The 19,772-nt window shown below is 41.5% G+C and overlaps 1 protein-coding gene and 1 long non-coding RNA gene across 4 annotated transcripts in view; one reads left to right on the top strand and one right to left on the bottom strand.

Moving 5' to 3' along the window:
• si:ch211-257p13.3 (kinesin-like protein KIFC3) overlaps positions 1–19,772 on the bottom strand; it is a 22,316-nt gene extending 2,544 nt beyond the window's left edge. The window contains exons 1-20 of the mRNA XM_054781704.1: positions 19,482–19,772; positions 17,258–19,369; positions 17,048–17,170; positions 16,741–16,837; positions 16,512–16,666; positions 16,191–16,437; positions 10,258–10,430; positions 10,124–10,189; positions 8,397–8,534; positions 8,113–8,310; positions 5,732–5,905; positions 5,453–5,600; positions 5,249–5,379; positions 4,396–4,507; positions 4,148–4,329; positions 3,975–4,079; positions 1,948–2,078; positions 1,755–1,875; positions 1,545–1,674; positions 783–1,012 (exon numbers count right to left, since the gene is read on the bottom strand). Coding sequence (XP_054637679.1) covers positions 783–1,012; positions 1,545–1,674; positions 1,755–1,875; positions 1,948–2,078; positions 3,975–4,079; positions 4,148–4,329; positions 4,396–4,507; positions 5,249–5,379; positions 5,453–5,600; positions 5,732–5,905; positions 8,113–8,310; positions 8,397–8,534; positions 10,124–10,189; positions 10,258–10,430; positions 16,191–16,437; positions 16,512–16,666; positions 16,741–16,837; positions 17,048–17,149 — 2,640 coding nt within the window. The 5' untranslated portion in view covers positions 17,150–17,170; positions 17,258–19,369; positions 19,482–19,772. The remainder of the gene's footprint in view (positions 1–782; positions 1,013–1,544; positions 1,675–1,754; positions 1,876–1,947; positions 2,079–3,974; positions 4,080–4,147; positions 4,330–4,395; positions 4,508–5,248; positions 5,380–5,452; positions 5,601–5,731; positions 5,906–8,112; positions 8,311–8,396; positions 8,535–10,123; positions 10,190–10,257; positions 10,431–16,190; positions 16,438–16,511; positions 16,667–16,740; positions 16,838–17,047; positions 17,171–17,257; positions 19,370–19,481) is intronic.
• Positions 2,578–6,401, top strand: LOC129185051 (uncharacterized). 3 transcript variants are annotated; one of them, XR_008572030.1, is made up of 4 exons: positions 2,578–2,611; positions 4,139–4,193; positions 5,472–5,626; positions 5,744–6,401. It is a non-coding gene; the product is annotated as an uncharacterized LOC129185051 (long non-coding RNA). The 3 variants fall into 3 exon arrangements; XR_008572028.1 differs by lacking the exon at positions 2,578–2,611 and adding an exon at positions 2,746–2,891; XR_008572029.1 differs by lacking the exon at positions 2,578–2,611 and adding an exon at positions 3,677–3,718.

Genomic DNA, 19,772 nt, shown 5'->3' with positions numbered 1-19,772 from the left:
TGGCTGAAGAAAACAAAATGAAGACTTTGGAGTGGCCTAGTCAAAGTCCTGACCTGAATCCTATTGAGATGCTGTGGCATGACCTTAAAAAGGCGGTTAATGCTGGAAAACCCTCCAATGTGGCTGAATGACAACAATTCTGCAAAGATAAGTGGGCCAACATTCCTCCACAGTAAGAGACTCATTGCAAGTTATCACAAATGCTTGATTGCAGTTGTTGCTGCTAAGGGTGGCCCAACCAGTTATTAGGTTTTCACCTTTTCACACAGGGCCATGTCGGTTTGGATTTTCTTTTCCCTTAATAATAGAAAGTTTCATTTAAAACGGCATTTTGTGTTCAGTTGTGTTGTCATTGATTAATATTTAAACGTGTTTGATTGAAACATTTAAGTGTGACAAACGAAAAAAAATGCAAAAAAAATAAATCAGGAAGGCTTTTCACACCACTTTAAGTAGATCGATAGAGAAATTCACATTTCCTGCAACTCTGCAAAAATATAGGCCATACCCCCTTCGTGCACTAAATACACATTCATTCATTTTCTATGAATCCTGTTCAGGGTCAGAGGTGAGCTGGAGCCTATCCTAACTGACTTTGGGTGAGAGGCGGGGTACACCTTAGACTGGTCACCAGTCAATCACGGAACACATAAACAAACCACCGTTCACACTCACATTCACACCTATAGACAGTTCAGAGTCCTAAACATGCTTGTTTTGGGGATGTGGGACAAGCCGGAGTACTCTTAGGGGATGAACAACATGCAAACCGTTTATCTTACCTGCACCACCATTGCTGTCTTGCTGCCTTTACCCAGAGAGTCCTGCAACAAGTACGTAAGGCGAGAGTTTCTGAATGGGATGTGGGTCTGCCGCGCTCTCAGTGCTTGGATGACATCCCCAAGGGCCAACAGGGATCGGTTTATATTTTGGGCCTCCTTCAGCCTCTCGCCCTCTGCACCAGACTTCCATACCCTCTCTGATCCCGCCAGGTCAACGAGGTTCAACTTGCCTTGGGATGAAAAGAGGAAAATGTCAGTGGTGGTAAAATAACCTTTGAAATGTCATTAGTACAATAAATCATGTAAATTTGTGGCACCCCCTGTGGGTTGTGGTCAAAATACTTGGGAAGACATGCGAGCATACATGTAAAACAGATATCCGCAAAGTTTTATAATCACAAGAGAACTCATCAATGACTTACGGGCAGTCCCACCTATGCCCCTGTGAAGACGCTTTGCTTGATGGAGGCCATGTTTTTCAACCAATCTTGCTCTAATTTTATACACGTTTGTCAGTCCCCAAAAGAATTGTACCAAATTACCTAAAGTAATTGGGTGGTTTGTAGAACACTGTGTGAGAAATTTCAAGTCAATCTGACTTATGGAGTTTAATAACAGGGCAGCGTTGTATTTGTCTGTGAACCTTTTTGCGTGCAGCAGTTCAGGAGTAGAAGGAGTGCATACAGTCAGGTGAAACATGAATACACTAGTGCAGGTACATTTATCAAAGAGATGTAAGATATTGCTGCCTGTGCGACTGACCGGTGGTTTTGGAGCCGGTGGCAAGGTCCGTGCCCTGAACGGTGATGCAGAGTAGAGCATGAGAGCGAGAGCTGTGTTGGTTCATCTGAGTGCCAAATGTGATCCTGTTCCTGCGGGCTGTGGCTAATATCTGGACACAAGAAAACATACTGTATATTCAGCATTTTGTTACACTTTACAAATTACAGTGAGGAGTAAAACATCTGTGACCTTCTTGATATGCTGGAAGCTCTTAACCTCTATGACCCTGAGGCCCGGCACATGCAGCTGTCCTGTTCCGTCCGGGTTGATTTTGATGTCCAGTTTCTCTCCGTCCTTACTCAGAAGATCCCTTAGAGACAGAAGATGATATTTAACGGGTAGTTTTAATCCTAGTCAGGCTTTGCTAACAATATGCCTGTACCTTAGCACCTCATTGTAGATCTCCACAGAGCTGACGGTGACCGTGTATGACCACATGTCCTTCCTCTCCTCCATCTCACTAAAGAGATGTTTGAGGGCCCTCTGGTTGATGCCAGGGTTCTCAACGCTGCCCTAAAAATCAATACAAACATTGATATGACTGAGTGATTTTGTTTAGTATTTTCTGTATACAGTATGTAGGAACAAGATACAGTAAAGGACAAAAAATAACTAGAAGTACGTGGTACCACAATGCATCCCACTGGGCATCCTCCAATTGTCTATGATACAGTATCCCACAAAAGTGACACATCCTAACCATTTTATTACATCTCCAGGGATAATAGTATAGAAAGTAAGCTTAGATATACGTTGAAGTCGTCAGTGTACAGCTCGTATAGCAGTATAGATTTACTATCCACAAAAAGGACTCAGCCATTATTGTCTAGATCCTCTTCAGCCACCTTGTTGCGGCTCCCACGGCAAGCTCTCACCAAAGTGGAGGCATTTTCGAAAAGAGTTTGAAATGTCCGACTCACCGCAAGTCCGTGAATGTATCTACACTGTGTTATGACCGCTGATTGGATGAGCAAGGGAAGGGGGAGGGGTGCAGTATGTGCAGTGAGACACAAAAAAAGCCGTCTTGTGAGTGTGCTACCCCTTTGGTAAGCTATCCATCACCATGAATACGTCCCTGAAAAGGAAAACTAACAGAAGAAAATAGAGAGTTTAATTGTGAATGAACATATTCCTTTGCCTTCACTGCCAATGACGCTGGCTTACCCGCCCGTGTGCTTAATATGCGGTGAGAAATTAGCAAACAACAGAAAATGCAACGTTGGAAGACATTTTCAAAACTGAAAAGCACCCAACTGCAAATGGGTGCAGGAAAACGATTTCGGAACTACTACGGAAGTTTGAGCAGAGCCAACATACTTTGAAAAAGTGGGTGAACACTCCAAACTGCTTGTGTTGTGGCTGCACGTGATATTTATAGTTAGGAGGGGGACGCCATTCACCGATGGAGAATAGATGAAAGAATCGTTCAAAAAAAATATCACAGCATCTATTCTCAGTTGAGGGAAATTAGTCAGAAAATGAAAATGCCCCTCTCTGCAAAGACAGCCAAGGACAGGACCAACAGAAACAAATAAGGCCAGTAGGCAAATTGATGACATTAATTCATCACAAGCATATTCAATTGCCTGTGATGAGTCAACCGATGTAAGCGGACAGCACTGATATGCAGATATGTGAACTCTGATGGGATTTTTTATGTTAAAGTTGACTATGTTTTGATTAATTTTACACAAATATAGGAACGACTCAAAAAGACCTACATAGTTCAGTGTTTAAATTATTGCTCAGGTCGTTTTTGTGTGGACTATTTTTCTTAACAGGAAGAGGAGGCAAAATGTCTCTTTTGATGGTAAAGGTTGCCGAACCCTGGTTTAGATAATTGTGTCTTGCCTCCAGTCAAGCACGGTGGTGGTAGCCTCATAGTCTGGGGCAGCATGAGTTCTGCCGGCACTGGGGAGCTGTGGTTCATTGAGGGAAAACATGAAATCCAACACGTACTGTGACGTTATGAAGCAGAAACTGCGCTGCATGGCAGTTTTCCAACATGATAAGGGGCCGAAACACATATCCAAGATGACAAGTAGTGAAGGTGAAGGTGAAAATGATGCAGTGGTCAAGTACTGTATTTTCTCCTCTACACTTGCCCCAGAGGTGGACCACCTCTGGGGCATCCTCAAGCAGATGGAAAGAAGGTGAAGAAGCACAATGTGTTGCTTAAACAATAATGACTGTGTTGGCTTATTTTGGAAAGCAGTATAGGCTTTCCAAGCTGTACGCTGACTACTCTAAAGTTTCATTGCTCTCGTATTGTCCCTTGGGGAGATATGCAATTTTGCGGGATCCTCGTAGTACGTGCAAGTCAATAACGGGTCGAGCCTTGTCCTTCATACAGTGCAGCTTTAAAGGGCCATGCAGTCAGTTGTAGCATACAGTACATAACACCATTACCTCCATGGTGTATGTTTTTCCAGAGCCAGTCTGTCCATAAGCAAATATGCAGACATGGTAGCCATCAATGCAGGACGTCACAAGAGGCTCAATCTCCTGGAAGACCTGAAGACAACAAAATGTGACAGCAGGTTTTCTTACTGTTCTTTGTGTGCCATGTTTAGGTGAGCTACCTCTTCCTGTGTAGCCTGAGGATGGAAGACCTTGTCCAGCTCAAAGGTGCGACCTTTCCCTTTGCTCAGCACATTCAGAGAGGACTCGTTATTTGGGTCTGTGGTCACCACCACCGATTGGCCTTCCTCGTGTTGGTCCTCTTTCAGCACAGGTTTCACACGACACAGCACACGAATGTTGCCTTGGGGACACACGCAGCCTCAGTCACATGACCCGATGTGGCATTGCTTCCTCTTCACCTGCATACCTTTTAGCTCCACTAGCTGCTCATGCAACTTCCTGCGCAGTGCGGCCTCCTTCCTGTACTTCTCCAGAAGGTCTCTGTTGGCCTCAGACATCTCAGAGATTGCTGCTGAAACCTGCCAAAGAAGATGATAAAACTATTTCAATGGATGTTTGTCATTCATCCACGTCACTGACTTCTCAGGGCATTGAATTGATGGCAGCTGGACACGTCTTAAAAGATGTTTCATCGGTTCATGCTCAAAGACTACATGGGACAGCTCTAATCTGACTAGATAGGACAGCTGTAGTCTAAAGCTCTAGTCGGATTAGATAGGACAGGTTTAGTATAGAGACTCGTCTAGGGCTGCCCTTTGTGTTAGTCTAGAATCTCATTTAGAGCTGTCCTATCTAGCCTATCTAGTTTCTCCTCTCATCTAAGCAGGCTTAAGCAGTTCATGCTCAAAGACTACATAGGACAGCTTTAGTCTACAGTCTAGTTTAACTGAGACCTGCAATAGATACTAGATAGGACAGCTCTACTCTAGAGTCTCGTATACACTAGATAGGTCATCTCTAGACTAGATAGAGCTTTTGCCTAGATAGGAAAGCTCTAGATGAGATTCTAGACTAACACAAAGGACAGCTCTAGACTAAAGCTGTCCTATTTAGTCACTCTAGAGCTGTCCTATCTAGTATTGGAGCATGAACTGATAAAGCCTGCTCGGACAGCAGTCTAGTGTTTCGTCTACACTAGATAGGACATCTCTAGATGAGACCCTAGACTAGAGCTGTCTATCTAGTCAGACTGAATGCCTAGACTCTGGACAGCTCTAGTCCAGGGCCTAGTCTAGTCTAGACCCTAGGACAGTGATTACCTGCTTCTTCGCCTCCTTTATCGCTGCTCCGTAAAACTCTGAGAAGTTCCTCACTTGGCTCCTCAGGCTGGCGTAGTCTGTTTTCATGCAGCGTAGAGTTGGGGGGAGGGCAGTCAAACGCTTCTGTAAAGCTGCCAAGAAGAATGGACGGCTATAAACTCAGTTCTTGTGCGTACAGAAGCTGTTTGGGTTGACGTGACTGACTAAAGAATTGGTGCTGCAGGTCCTGAAAGTGTTCTGCCGAGCAGTTTGCAGCGGCCTTCACGGCCTCCTCCTTCCTTTCCTCCAAGTGGCCGATCTCCTTCAGCAACTCCTCCCTCAGCTGGCCGATCTCTCGCTCATAAGCTGCTATCTGCATCAAAAGAATGATCAAATAATGTTAGTAACACATCATTATGATGCAACAGTACATATATATTATTACACTGTACATAATCATATCCTGTACAATAGTAATCATGCATATGCCACTCTTTGTTGCACCTTGTGTTGCAGATTGCAGCTGTATTCATCCGATTTCCTGATTTGCTCCTCCAACTGTTTGCACCGCTCGTTCTGATTGGTCAGCTTCTCGGACAGCAGCTCGTTCCTCTGTCTGGCTTTGGTGAGCTGCTTGAGAGTGGCGGGAGATTCCACCTCGACGGTCTGGGTGACATACTGGAAGAAGGAATAAGGAGGCTACCAAGAATTTGGACTAAGTAAAATAATAACTAACCCATCCTGATTGAGCCTTTTTTTATCGATTGATTATAATCCCAGATAACTTGCACTGCTATTAAGGGTTGTTGCAGCTTCTAACATGTGAAGGTGAGCAAAACAAGCACTCTCTCGGGGATGTCTATGGAGGTTTTTGTTTTGTGACAAATTAAATAATGTACATACAAAGCCAAATAAATTGATAATTTAAATATGAAATAATGAATTAAAATGTCTAATAATTTATAAATTTAACAATTTTTATTATAGCTTACTTCATTTTTTTAAACTTTATTTTTGTAATATTTTAGGACAAACAAAGTGAGAGGAAATAGTTAAAAAATAAGTAAAAAATAATTTTAAAAAAATACACAGAGAGGGTGATAGGTACATTTCAAGTCTTATCAACATCATCAATGTCCACAGATTGCATATCAGTCCCATCTTTTCCAGTATTTTCCCCCTTGTATTGCTGCAGGTGAAGGTTAAAGTTCATAAGTTCCATTGTTCTTGTGTGTTTTTAACAATTTGTACCGGAAGAACCAATGTGTTTTGAACCAACATTTATTGATATTTTTTTTACTTTATTTTAGTAATATTTTAGGACAAACAAAGACAGAGAAATAAATAATAATAATAATAATAAACCAAAAATATACCGATATTTTTTTACTTAATTTTTTTCTCTCAATTTGTCTGTTGTAAAATATTACAAAAATAAAGGTAAAAATGAATCATTTATGTACTCAATGTTTTGCTATTATTTACTCAATTTAAATGTACTAATTACTTATTTCATGAACAATATATTTAGGTATACATTTCATGGTCTTTCTAATTAATTCATGATATTTACATCTATTTAGTGCTATATTTATTTGACCAATGGATTTTTTTCATTTATTTGGCATTTATTTATTTATTTATTTATTGAATGGCATTTTTGGAATTCATGCCACTACAACATCATGAAATTGCTGTGGCAAAAATGAAAAAAAAACCAAACCCCAACAACATGAACGCAGGAAGGTATAACACAACAAACCAAAACCTTAGATGGGAACAAATAAGCTATGCATTTTGTTCTTTGACTTTAAATCAGGTGTATGTAAGGTGCCAGCAGCTTGTTTTTTACTGGCCGTCTACAGTGTATATGGTAAAAACATAATGAATTCATTACTGATAGAATATTTGTGTTGTCACGTTTAACACAAAGCTTATATAGCCTAAAGTACAGTATACTGACCTACATTGGATTGGTTTTAGCATCTTTAATGTATAAAATGTATCGAAGTGGCCCTCAGCATCCTTCAATTTTCCTATTTGCGGTCCTCTGGGGAAAACGTTTGGACACTCCTGCTTTAAATGCATGAAGAAATGGCATTGTTATTGTGACAAAAACAAGTTTTGCTGAGTTGCATTAGTGTGAAGCTCAGCATTCACACTATGGAAATTTGACATGTCATCATGTGTCAGAACGGTGTTGTGTAGATTCAGTTGAAGGACACCTTTTGTGCTTTTCCTCTTTTCTGACCTATAAATGTTGTTGCAATGTTGTATTCTCGTGGTAAATGATGCCAACGCGTCATATAATGAAGTTTGCGCATTTGGAAGTGAGCCCAGGAAGCAGTTTTAGACGCTGTGTTTTACAGAGTTCCATTAACATCAGTGCAACCCGGACTTCCTTTTATGGGCATGCCCAGCACCCACGCTCTGCTTCGCTCTGTTCACGGTGTTAGTATGTCGTGCAATGGCCTAACTGTGTTTATTTTGTAATCGAACAAAAGGGGTTCGGCAACTGTCCGGAAGTCCTCGGGAGCGCTTGGGAATGTACCCGATCACAGCGGAGTGGGCTCGGCGGGAGGCGTACCTGGAGGAGGGCCGGGGGTGGAGTAAATTACACAGACCGTTTGGGCGGAAGGCAGGAAACACTGCAGGAAGAGGTGGAAGATCTAGAAAGCTTTCTGTGTAGCTGCTCTAAAGGAGTCCAGAACTCAATACAAAGGACTGAAAATGTGTATAATTTTCCCCTCAGAATGTGATGAGTGTAAATGGTTGGTTATCTACGTTTGCTGGGATTGACTGGTGATACAATTGACTGGTGCAGCTGGGATAGGCTCCAGCTGTAGAAAATGGATGGATGGATGGTTTCACAGTTACGTAGGTACCTTCACCACTGGCTCCTTGCCTCGCTCTCTGTCCAACTCCAGCTGAAGCTCCCTCACTCGATCCTCTCGCCTCCTCAGCTCCTGCCCTCTCCTCCACTCGCTGCGCTCACTCCGCTGCTCCAACTGCAACAGCCGCTCAGCGCGTTGCTGTAGGGAGGCCTCCAGCTGCTGCACCCTGCTTCGCAGATTCTCGTTTTCCTAATTGGACGTTTAGAGTTATAAACGTGCTTCCCAAAAAATCCAGGGAGTATTTGGGAGCTCTTTGCAGGCACAGTGCATCCCACCTTGAGGAGCATGGTGTTGGACTGTGAGGGGACGGTGGTCAGCTGCTGCAGGAGGCCTTGAGTGACAGTCAGGCTCTGCTTGAGACTCTCATTCTCCGCCGAAAGACACAACACACGTTTTTCTGAGTCTGTGGCCCCCTAAGGAAATAAAACACAGCATCCAGCAGGAGTATTACTACAGTAGTACACACACACCTACACTACACAGCCAAAAGCATTGTGACATCTGATGAGTTTCTACATAAAATATGCTAAAAGCAATCCAGTGTAGGTCGATATATGCTAAGATAAATCATGGTTGTCCAAAGTGCAGCCCGGGGACTATTTGCAGCCCCTGGCTGTTTTTTATTGGTCCGCAGCTCACTCTAAAAATACAATTAAGCAAGAAAACTAAAAAAAGAATAATACAGTCGTCCTTCGCGACATCGAACATCACTCCCTAACTCTATTGCGCTTTTTCAAAAATGAATGAATTAATAAATGGACTATTATTAGTCCAAAAATATTGAAAGATGGGTCAAAAGTAGTATTATGGCCACTAGGCATCAGTAATGTTACACTGATGAGACATGACATTAGATTACCTTCACACTGCAATGGCATGTCCGACATGACATCGTGGAAAAAAAGTTCTCACATTCTGTGTGAAAGTGGTACATTTTTGGCTTCTTACTTCGTCCTTCTTCCCACTCTGTTTGAAACACTTTAAGTTTAGAATAAGTATGGAGAGGCTAAACAGTTAGCTCGTTAGCTGGCTATGCTAGCAGTGGCCGTCTCTTATGATGCTGTAGCCTGTAGCCTATAGCCTAGACTATAGGGGTGTTATTTCATGTCTGTAGGGCTCTAATAATGGTAACTTTTTAGAATGTTTAGAACACATGAACAGGTTTTCTATGCTCTAACCTCAAATATATTCCATTTACTGATAGTGAATCTGACTTTGCAGAAATTCACTTATCGCGGTAGGGTTTATGACCAATTAATTGCGATAAAGGATGGACGACTGTATAAAAACAGCAAAAAAGAGCAATCATTTTATGAGAAGTCAAAATATTAGCACAATAAAGTCATAAAATTGGGAAAACATTTTTTTTATGTGGCAGGAAAAAAAGATTATGAGAATTAGGTTGTAATTTTATTAGGAAAAAAATAGTTTCAGGAGCATAACGTCGTAATATTTTGAGAAACAAACACGGTGGCCTAGTGGTTAGCATGTTGGCCACACAGTCAGTGTGGCGACCAGTTCAGGGTGTACCCCACCTCTCGCTCGAAGTGAGAATAAGCGGCATAGAAGATGGATGGAAAACAAAGAATACATTTTGGAAAATTATGTCTGGAAAGCGTTATAATATTACGAGAATATACAGTAGTCAAAATATCATGGGAAAAAAAGAGGAAAAAAAATACGGAACTAATATTGAAATATTTAGGGGGTGAAAAAACAACAGCGAAAATAGAAAAAAAATAGCCCAAAACTGAAATGTAAAGAATAAACATTGATACAAATAACATTCTCTGTCACTTATAACGCAAAGGTGAGGCTGTTTTTTCTTTAGTACAGCCAACTTATTAGCATATCTTTATGGGTTAAAGGACTTTATGACCAAGATGTGGGACCCAGGATGAGACCAACTAAGAACCCCCAGTGTATACAGTATCACTACACAAAAATGCAGCATGATATTTCTTACACTCTGACCACATGAATATTTCAGAGGAGAACTTACAGTGGCTGTTCTGAGTCTCGACAGCTCCTCCTCGCGCTCTTCAATGCCACTCTTCAGCTCATCGATCTGTGCATGAAATTCAATTCACATTTCGACACATAAATATTATTTTTGCCATGCAGGTGTGTAGCTACCTGCTGCTGAAAGGCCAGGATACGCGAATGTCTATCTGTGTCCTTCTGCTCCAGCTGAGAACGCAGGAGGTGCAGTTCTCCTCTCAGCTTGCTGCGTTCACCCTGCAGGCCGTACAGGGACTCCACAAGGCAGTGAACCCTGGCCTGAGCCCCCTCAACATTGACACACTGGCCTGGAAGTACGGTACACGAACACTCTTCAGTCATCTTAACGGCGGTCGTGGGAGCAGCTCTTATTATCTTCTGTCATGCCCCACATTCATAATAGGTCAACCACAAATAGTACAAGACCTCCATTATAAACTAACCCTTTATAGAACGGGTAGGGAACCTATGGCTCACATGCATTTTGCTGACATTTTAAAGTCAAACATTACAGAAATCACAGTGTTAAAAACAACGTTCAAAATACAAAACCATTTTAATCCATTCATCCATTTTCTACCATAATGCAGGTGGCCAGAGCCAAGGCCAGCTTACCTTATTTTCCGTGTCAGACACCAAAACTTGATTATTACTGAATAATGCGATAGCCTACCTGGGTCATTGAGAGAGCAAGAAGTAAATTTCCCTTCTTTGATCAAATAGTCAGCCAGCTAATTCTGTAGCACCTTTGATTTTGAAAGAAAGATACAAAGTACGGTGCAAAACCATGCATCACCAGAAGTCGCATGAATGAAAAATTTAATAAAATTAATCAGTTTACAAATTAATTAATCGTGATTAATCACCATTTAAATCCATGCGTACCTTTAGTGTATTTTTTCAACAAAAAGATTAATGACAGGACAAAATGTTATATATTTGCATCTATTAACAGCTCCAAATGAACCGAAAATTTAAATCATGGTAAAAGATACAAGACATGTCTCTTTAATAGTAGCGGAACATTTGAATGACACTTTAACAGTGTTATTATGAGTCATGATGGGTTGCGTTCGAGGACATCACAGAATTTTTTAAAAGTTGAATTCAGTGTTTTGAGTGTAGATGTATTTTCTGGGATTTCCGAGCTTACTTAAATGGTGAAAAATGGACTCCCAAAGTATGATAGTCTGATAGATACGATAGTCTGATAACGATATCTACTAACTGTTTTTTTTTGTCTTTGTGTTTATTTAGACCACACAGACACGCATAATAAAGACATTGTTGTGATGTTCTGAGTTCCCCTGGATGCACCCCGCTGTTGTCTTGTGGCAATGAGATACTGTAGGTCAGAATAAAGTTCTAAAAGAGCGTTAGTCTCTGTGGGGTCACTATTGTGCCTCTGTGCGGCGTCACAACAGAGAGGGGTGGCTTAACATGGTGCGCATGCGTTAATTACGCAAACATTTTTAACGTAATTAATTAAATACGTTGCTGCCGTTAACGCGCTATTTTTTGCCGCCCTAGTTCAAATACTGTATGTGGCATTCATGGCTCTCTTAGCCAAAAATGTTCCCGACCTGTGCTTTATTGGGCTCTCATCCAAATTCAAAGCAATCGGAGACTTCAGTTTTCCACAATTTTAACCCATTCAATACCAAAGACATGTTTGTACGTTTTTATAAATCCGAATGCCCGATCCCAAAGACGTATTCATACGCCTTTTACGTTTTATTGCGCGAGAGGCAAAAAGAGGTGGTGACGCAAGCGCACGTTAATAGATGTCACTGTTAAAGCAGTTTTAAGCCATAAAAACGGCCACAAGGTGGCAGAAGTGCATTTGATAAGAGCTCAGCATGGATCTTTTGCATGATTTACCACGCTGGACAGCAAGGAGGAAGTGAGAGAGCGTGGAGGAGAGTAGCGTGCAGAAAGTTATGCATTGTAGGAAAATTTTAACACATGCACATGCGTGCACACACACAGTTCTGTTCAAAATGTGAAAATTGCAAATCGTTCATGGTGTTATATTTGTAAATAAATTGCTATTTTTATGTAAAACAACCCTTTTTTGTGTTGTTTATGTTGTGATATAGTTGTGTAGATACTTTAGCTGTCACAAAAGCAAGAAATTTGTGTCAAAGTGAAAGTTATGCTTGAAATGTACTGTATCTTTTCACAAAAAGCAGTTTTCCTCCCTTTTCTTGTTGGGAACTGATATTTTCTTACCTATGTTTCTTACCTACTGCTGATTACTGAAGAACCTGATGAAAGACAAGAGTGTAATCTTTGTTTTGGTAGGTTCCATTTTTACATTTTTACATAGCCATAGAACACAATAATCTGTGTGCCTTGAAAATCAGTCAAAATCGTCTAAAATTACCGGTGATTTGAAAAATGGCTGGGATCGTATGAGTTAAGAATGATATACCAGAAGATTAAACTGTAGCTTAGCATAACTTTAACTTCTAACTTTCGCTGTCTTAAACCTAATGAAAATCTTTTTTTTTTCAGTAAATAAGGAAATATCATCATTATCATTACATTTATAATAATATGATAATAATAGTATGATATGCCACCCATTACAATATTACCTTGAATTGATTATTGCCATTATTATTATTATAATTATTATTTTTGTTATTCATTATTATTTTACTTACCGTTTTTTTGTTTGGAATTTGTAGCACTGCTGAATAACTGAACCTTTAATGTTACGGTTATGATATGACAGGACAGTAAAACTTCGCTCCGCTGATTATTTTATATTTATTATATATATTATGTGGATATAGTATATAACCACTATAAATATACAGTACTGTATTTCTAAATGTTATTTTCATTTCACCAATGTAAATTCCCTTGAGATATTAGAGTCAGTATTTTCATTTAATTCAGTTTATTATACTGATTATAATCCCACAAGAGGAATATAATATGGATCAGTATAATGAAAACACATAAACGTATATTTTAAAATATTTGGAAAAATAAGAACAAATGTAATTAGGACTTTTTCATTCTAATCAGGACCCTGGCTGGGAAAGGTATAACATACATAAATCTGCCCAAAATATCCTTCCTTGCCCTAGAAAACAGTATGTGTAACTTACCAAATACTCTTCCTTGCGACACAACAATTTCCCCACTTTGCTTTGATACTTTCATACAGCACGTGTGTAATATTAATGAACGTTAAAGATGCACTTAAAGCTTGTTCAGTGAGTCCTCACGTGTAACCCCCTTGCTCAAAAGTGCGAAACCTCCTCCATCTACTAACAGCTTCATATCGACACAATAGCAGCAGCAGCAGCATGTCCTGCAGCATCTTAATAAAGCATCTAGAAACACTGACCAGGCAGGCTGTCACCTCTGATCTCCAATGCAGGGCATGATAATGTTATTGAGCAGGTGTGTTGCTGTGTCAGTATATGGTGCAGTCTTGCTGCAAGCACAAACCCACAGAGGAGGGAAAAAATCTTTAAAAAAACACAAATATAAGGATTTCTAAGCATTGAATGTATAATGTATCAAAAGGCACAAACGTATTTGCTTCCACCTGCATGTTGCATTATAAGCAAACAAAGCAAACCGCTTTACAGCACAAGGACACGGCATCAGCAGCAGCTATTTTTAGTCCAACACGAGTACACGTGCCACCTTGCATGTGCCAGACTTGTAAGTGCATTTGCAAGGAAGGAAACTCGCAGATATTATTTATAAATGGCACAAAGCTGCTCGTCAAGCAACCAAAGTATCTCCAGCAACAAGCAATGACCTATTTGTGTCCTGCGACTAACGAGCGTTAATATTCATAGGCTGGACATCACACACTGTCATCTCTGAGGCGGCATCCTTTCCAGAGTCATGCACATGTCAACATACTGTACACATGCATAGAACCACAGTGCCTCGGGTCAAAGAAGCATCTGTCCCATGCTGAGATGCACTCACATGCAAAGCAATGAACACTACAGCAGCATATCCATGACCTCCTCTGCTCTTTACAGTACTTCCAGAAACAGGTTCTCTATAAACTAAAATACAGTTGAAGTCGACAGCACTCGGACTGGCTGACACACGTCAACATAAGCGGTTGTCAACATAACCGGAACTTGCACTTGTTGCACGTTTAACCTACGGCATTGTTTTCCTGGATATTCGTATTTTTTATATTAGATTATCTATCTAACAGAGCTGCCGCCATAATTTTGTTGTGTCTTGACTGCAATGACAAAAAAGATTTCATACATGCGCACATCTTTCTTTCTTTCTGTGGCAAACAATATAACATTCTTGCTGTGGTAGAATCCGGGTAAATACAGTACTGCTATGCTTTTATTTTTGCACTGAACAGGAAGTCACTGTGTGCACATGTTAATGCTGTGGAACTAGACAGGAGTTATGTATGTCGTAGTTTATAACCATAGATAATGATGATGTTAACAATATTATAACACATAATAATAATGGATTTGATTTTATACAGCACTTTTCATAGCACCCAAGGCGCTTCACAAAGAAGTAAAGCCATTATTCATTCACTCCACAGTCACAAACTGGTGGTAGTAACCTATATCAGTAGCCACAGCTGCCCTGGTCTGATGGAGACGTGGCTGCCAATTCGTGCCTATGGCCTCTCAAGGTGGGTTAAGTGTCTTGAACAGGGACACAATGAGAGTGACTGGGTAAAGGGAGCAAGGCTCGAACTGCCAACTTTCTGGTTTCCGGACGACCTGCTCTACCTCCTGAGGTACTGCCGCCCACATGTGGACATAAACGGACCCATTTTTCATAGAAATGTCCCCTGTGGAGATCCATGTTTTGTTGGCAAAAGCGGTTGGCCATGACGGCAACATAAGCGGGCACTTTTAGGTAATAACAAAAACAGACGGGAATTGATGAGTTGGTCGACATAGACGAGCTGTCAACATAAAAGGGTTCCACTGTAGATCGTTTTTTTACATGGTTTTCAATCCCTCTACACAAGGTCAACTTAAACACGTCACCTTGTTACATAACACAGTGGCGTGAGAGCTCTGCACGTTTAAGTGCTTCCACAAAGCAATCCACAGCCATCAGATGACCTCATCCAGCTTGGTGCCTCTGAAAACTGTCGTTTCCCCACCTACGATTGAACGTATGTGTGATGATACTGAACCTAGGGATGTGCATGAATAGAATAGAGATAAATTCATCTAGGGGTCTGCAAAGTATGGCACAGTGAGCCTCCCCTCAGAGACCTTATTATGACCTTATTTTCAATGCTCTGGGATAATCTCTCTCTGAATGTTCTGCACTCCTGTTTCCATGCAAGTGTTGACCAGAATAACGCTGCTCAGGTGAGTTTTGCCATAGTGGAGGTCGTGGTCGAGGTAGTGTGGACATAGCTCAACTTCCCACAACTAAAGCCATGTTGCCCTTTAGACAGCAAATTAGTCGGGACTAAATCAACAGCGCCCCTGCTGGTTGAAACCAAGTACTGCACTCCATTTTGCCTGAACTGCCTCAAGACACAATGAATCAGCAACACAGCATAATTACACTCATTCCTGACTGAAACTGCTTTTCACCTTCGTGAATTGTTACATTCCTCAAAGTTACCACGGCAGTGGTTCTCAAAATTTTTATACAAAGTACCACCTCGAAAATACTGTGCTTTGTGCAAGTAGCACTGTTTTTGGTACCTCTGCTTAGCATCGTGTTTACTTCAACAATATGGCTCGTAGTCGCAGGTAATTGGCTTGCGGCACATGAGGTAATTAAACAATTTCAGCAAATCTTTCATTTATAAATTATTTTATACGTATTTTTGTTTTTTGTCTTTTTTTTGGATCCCCATTAGTGTGCAATGGTTGGTATTCTTCTTGGGGTCCACCATTAAACTACATTGCCATTATATGTCTGTGATATGGTTTACTTGTATTAAAAAAAGTCGCTGGTGTTCCTGCGTACCATGAGATGGAGCGCATGTACCAGCTGTGGTACTTGTACCACACTTTGAGAACCAATGCACCACAGGTACCATACTCTGCCCCTCTTCCCCATCGTTCCCTCACCGTCGTCGTGTGGGCTCAGCTGCTGGCTGACGGCTTCCTCCAGGTTACAAATGATGCTCTTCTTGTCCTTGAGGCGCTGGCGGTAGGAGGCCCGCAGCGCCTTCATCTGGCGTCTGTGCTGCACGCGGTGCCTCTTGAGCTGGAGGCGGTACTGCTCGGCTTGCTGCTGCAGCTGCTGGAAGTGTGAGTACTGCTCCAGGAAGCTCAGCAAGTGGGACATGACGGCCATCAAGGGGGACTCTCCTAACTGACGCCAAGTTTACTTTTTAAACTTTGCACTTTTCTGGTGGGGAAGTTGCTAATTTTTTGTCAAGGTGTTACCTTTCCTGTTGACTCCAGCTGGCCCTGTGAGGCTCTCCTCTTGTCAGACTCCTGCTTGAAGGACAGAAACGCTGCCAGAGGAGTGCATGCTGGGATATCCGTGGCATCCTCATCTTCATCACTTGGGGACAACTCATCACTGTCACTGCTACTGCCTACACCGGATAACAAACCACATTACCAAAGGGTAAAATGTATCTTTGACTACAGTATGGATGTGCACACTTACTAGAGTCACTCAGCCGAGCATAGGCCTTCTTTCTCATTTTGGGGGTGTGGCCATCTTTCTTTCTGCTCCCTGTTTCCATGGAAACAGGTCTTGGCTCCTGAGCACAGCAACATAAATGAGGGTCATGTGGTGTTTTCACAATATTTACCCACAAAGATCTGCGCGTGCAATAGCACATCCAATCAATGTTGAAGAAGGAGACCCCGTTTAAACTGTCAGGTGACTGCTTTGACTCACGCATGCATGGATCCCCCGTGAAAAAATAACATTTTGCGACAGAGGGTGGATATGATGTGGCGAGACATACGTCTGCAGAGGCTCCACATGATGCCTCCAAGGTGTCCTCCTCCTCCTCCTTCTTGAAGACGGTGTAGAAGATATAGACTAAAAGGGAGTAGAAGGCGTACATGTCCCCGCTGTGCAACAGTTCCTGTAAATTAAAACCACATCAAGCACGCAGGGAGAGGAAACATGTCCTAATGCTCCATGACCACATTCCTTCATGCACTGTGCTTACCTTAGCAAATATTGTAATCCACAGTCCCAGGCATTTGCATTCCCCTATCAGGCTCCATCCATGTTGTCAATGACACGTCTTCTCCATGCATGCAGCTCCTTTTCTCAAGAGCTGCAACAGCATCCCATCAAACGCTCTCTCCTCCCCTTTCTCCTCCTCCTCTGCACTCTTGGCCCATTTACAGGCGGCATCTGCAGCGAGCATGCTCAGTGCAGAGCCTCCATCAGCTGCAGTGGAGGACTGACAAGTCGTGATTCAACTGATTAATGCGCAAGTGAGGAGCAAACTTCATATCTGATTGATTATGTGTAAACATGTCAACACTTTAAGGCACAACATTAATATATGTACACAAAATAAGCCAATAAATGCTATGGCCTAAATGTTCCATATTATGCGAAATAGACTTTTTAAATGATGTTGGAGCAGGAAAATGGGTCCTTGCAGTCTGTTTATGAGCACCAAAAAAAATCTATCAGTTCCCTCACTTGTTTGTTCCACTTTTGGGAGAAGACAGCCGCTTTTAAAGTTCTGTCGTGGATATGATACAACCTCTGACTTGCCCCTAGTTAGATACACCTATATATATATATATATATATATATATATATTAAAAAGGCTTCGCTACACATCTTAAAATAAAGCCTGGAGCTCCATCAGTCAGCTACCAACTTGGGAGCCAAATGTTTTCAGAGGCAGGTGTGGACAAAGCACTTTTCAACTGTCTAAATTCCAGGATCAAGGCTAACACACTTCCAATACACTACTGAGGGACCACTGATGCTTATTTATAATTGGTGAAAATTACTACAATATGGGATGACATGGAATACATATGGTCAAATCAAAGTTTAGCAACTGAATACAAATACAATCCAAACATGTATGCCCCTGATGTTGTACAATTAAGAATTCAAGCAGAATGCCACATAAAAAAGCCTATAAAGTCGAACTAAAGGTTGTAGTTTGAGCAGCTGTAACATGAGATGTCAGTGCACCACTGTTCCATCCATGTTTGGCTTTTTATTTCAAAAGAAGGACCCGCCTCATCAGAGGCTTTTAAGAATGTGAGAAGAAGACGCTTTGTTTTGCTCGTGTGACCACTAAGAAGGCTAAAGTCATCTTTGTTAATAGTGTTTCATTGTACGTTTCAACACAAGGGAATTGTGTACATAAATGCAGCATTTATTCCCCTACAAACATTAAACTAGGACCGAAGGAAAATGTGTGAGAATTATTGACTATACAGGTGAAATGTGGTTTATTTGAGTAGTTTCAGTAAACTCTCAATGCAGTGAAATATTTCAAGAATGTATTTCTTAATTTCCTCATAATTTTAATTATAGATTCCAGCTAATAATAACCCCAAATTTAGTATCTCATAAATTAGAAAAATTGTTCTAAAGTTGAATATTGCAAACGACTAATCAGCAAATAAACTGCAAAAACTTCCTCCGCCTTTCATTAGTCTCTGAATTGGACTCCTGAAATCAAATGAAAAGAAAATCAAATTTTCGGAGATGCACCTGTATAAGGAGAAAATAATGTTGTGACTCGTGCATGAGCAAAGTTCTATATGTGTAAATTATATCGGTCAGTCACGTCCAACAGAAACTTGTGCAGGGAACGTGTGGAGGCCCAACAGCCTATGCACATGGACCCTTTCAAAAACAACCTCATCATTCCCCCATTGGCGGCCGGGGAGGTGAGTGATGCAAAAGTGTCTCTCCCAAAAGTGGGAGCCAAAAGGACAGGCAGGCTGATAGCTACGCTGGTCAGGGCCCCTGTCAGGTTTCCAGCAAGCAGACACACCATGAGGCAGCAGGACAAGGACGCCAGGCCCAGGCAGCGACTCAGGACTACCAGTGTATCTGCTGACAGACTGTCACACAGTCCCAGCAGCAGGCAGGAGCCAACCAAGAGAATGCATGCTGTGCTGTGATCCTCACTCAGCCACAGGAAGTGGAAGGCCAGTAATGATGGAGCCAGAATCTCCCCGGCCCAGACTGCATCTTTCTGGATGGAGGTGAGGAGTGGGCTTGAGGAAGGAAAAACACAAAGTCCTGCAGAGAGTCCAACCAGCAAGAGTCCAACTGAGGGAGCTCTGTGATCCTACGAAAACAATACAATGCTGCATGTCAGAATAATTTACATCATCTGCAATAAACGTTAAGCCTCATATATATTACATGTACTGTACATGCATACAGATCAAAACAACTACCTTAAAGACTTTATAAGAAGAGAAAAGAGCTGACACACACAGCGTTAGGTTGAATAATAATGATAGCCACACATAGGACGCCATTAATCCCAAAGACGACGTTGAATAAGTGACTTTAACAAATGCGATTATGTCTGCATATAGCTATAAGAATAACATATCAGTATGTCTGCATATAGCTATAACAATAACATATCGGCAAAACGAGACTGTATTCCATATAATCTCCTGGTCATAGCAAAACGTTGTCCAACTTTACTCCACACCACTGCGTTTGTTTGGACACGTGAC

The sequence above is a fragment of the Dunckerocampus dactyliophorus genome, chromosome 7 (genome assembly GCF_027744805.1).
Source record: "Dunckerocampus dactyliophorus isolate RoL2022-P2 chromosome 7, RoL_Ddac_1.1, whole genome shotgun sequence".
NCBI lineage: Eukaryota > Metazoa > Chordata > Actinopteri > Syngnathiformes > Syngnathidae > Dunckerocampus > Dunckerocampus dactyliophorus.
Note: the sequence above shows the minus strand (reverse complement) of the source record. Positions and strands in the feature narration are given on the sequence as shown.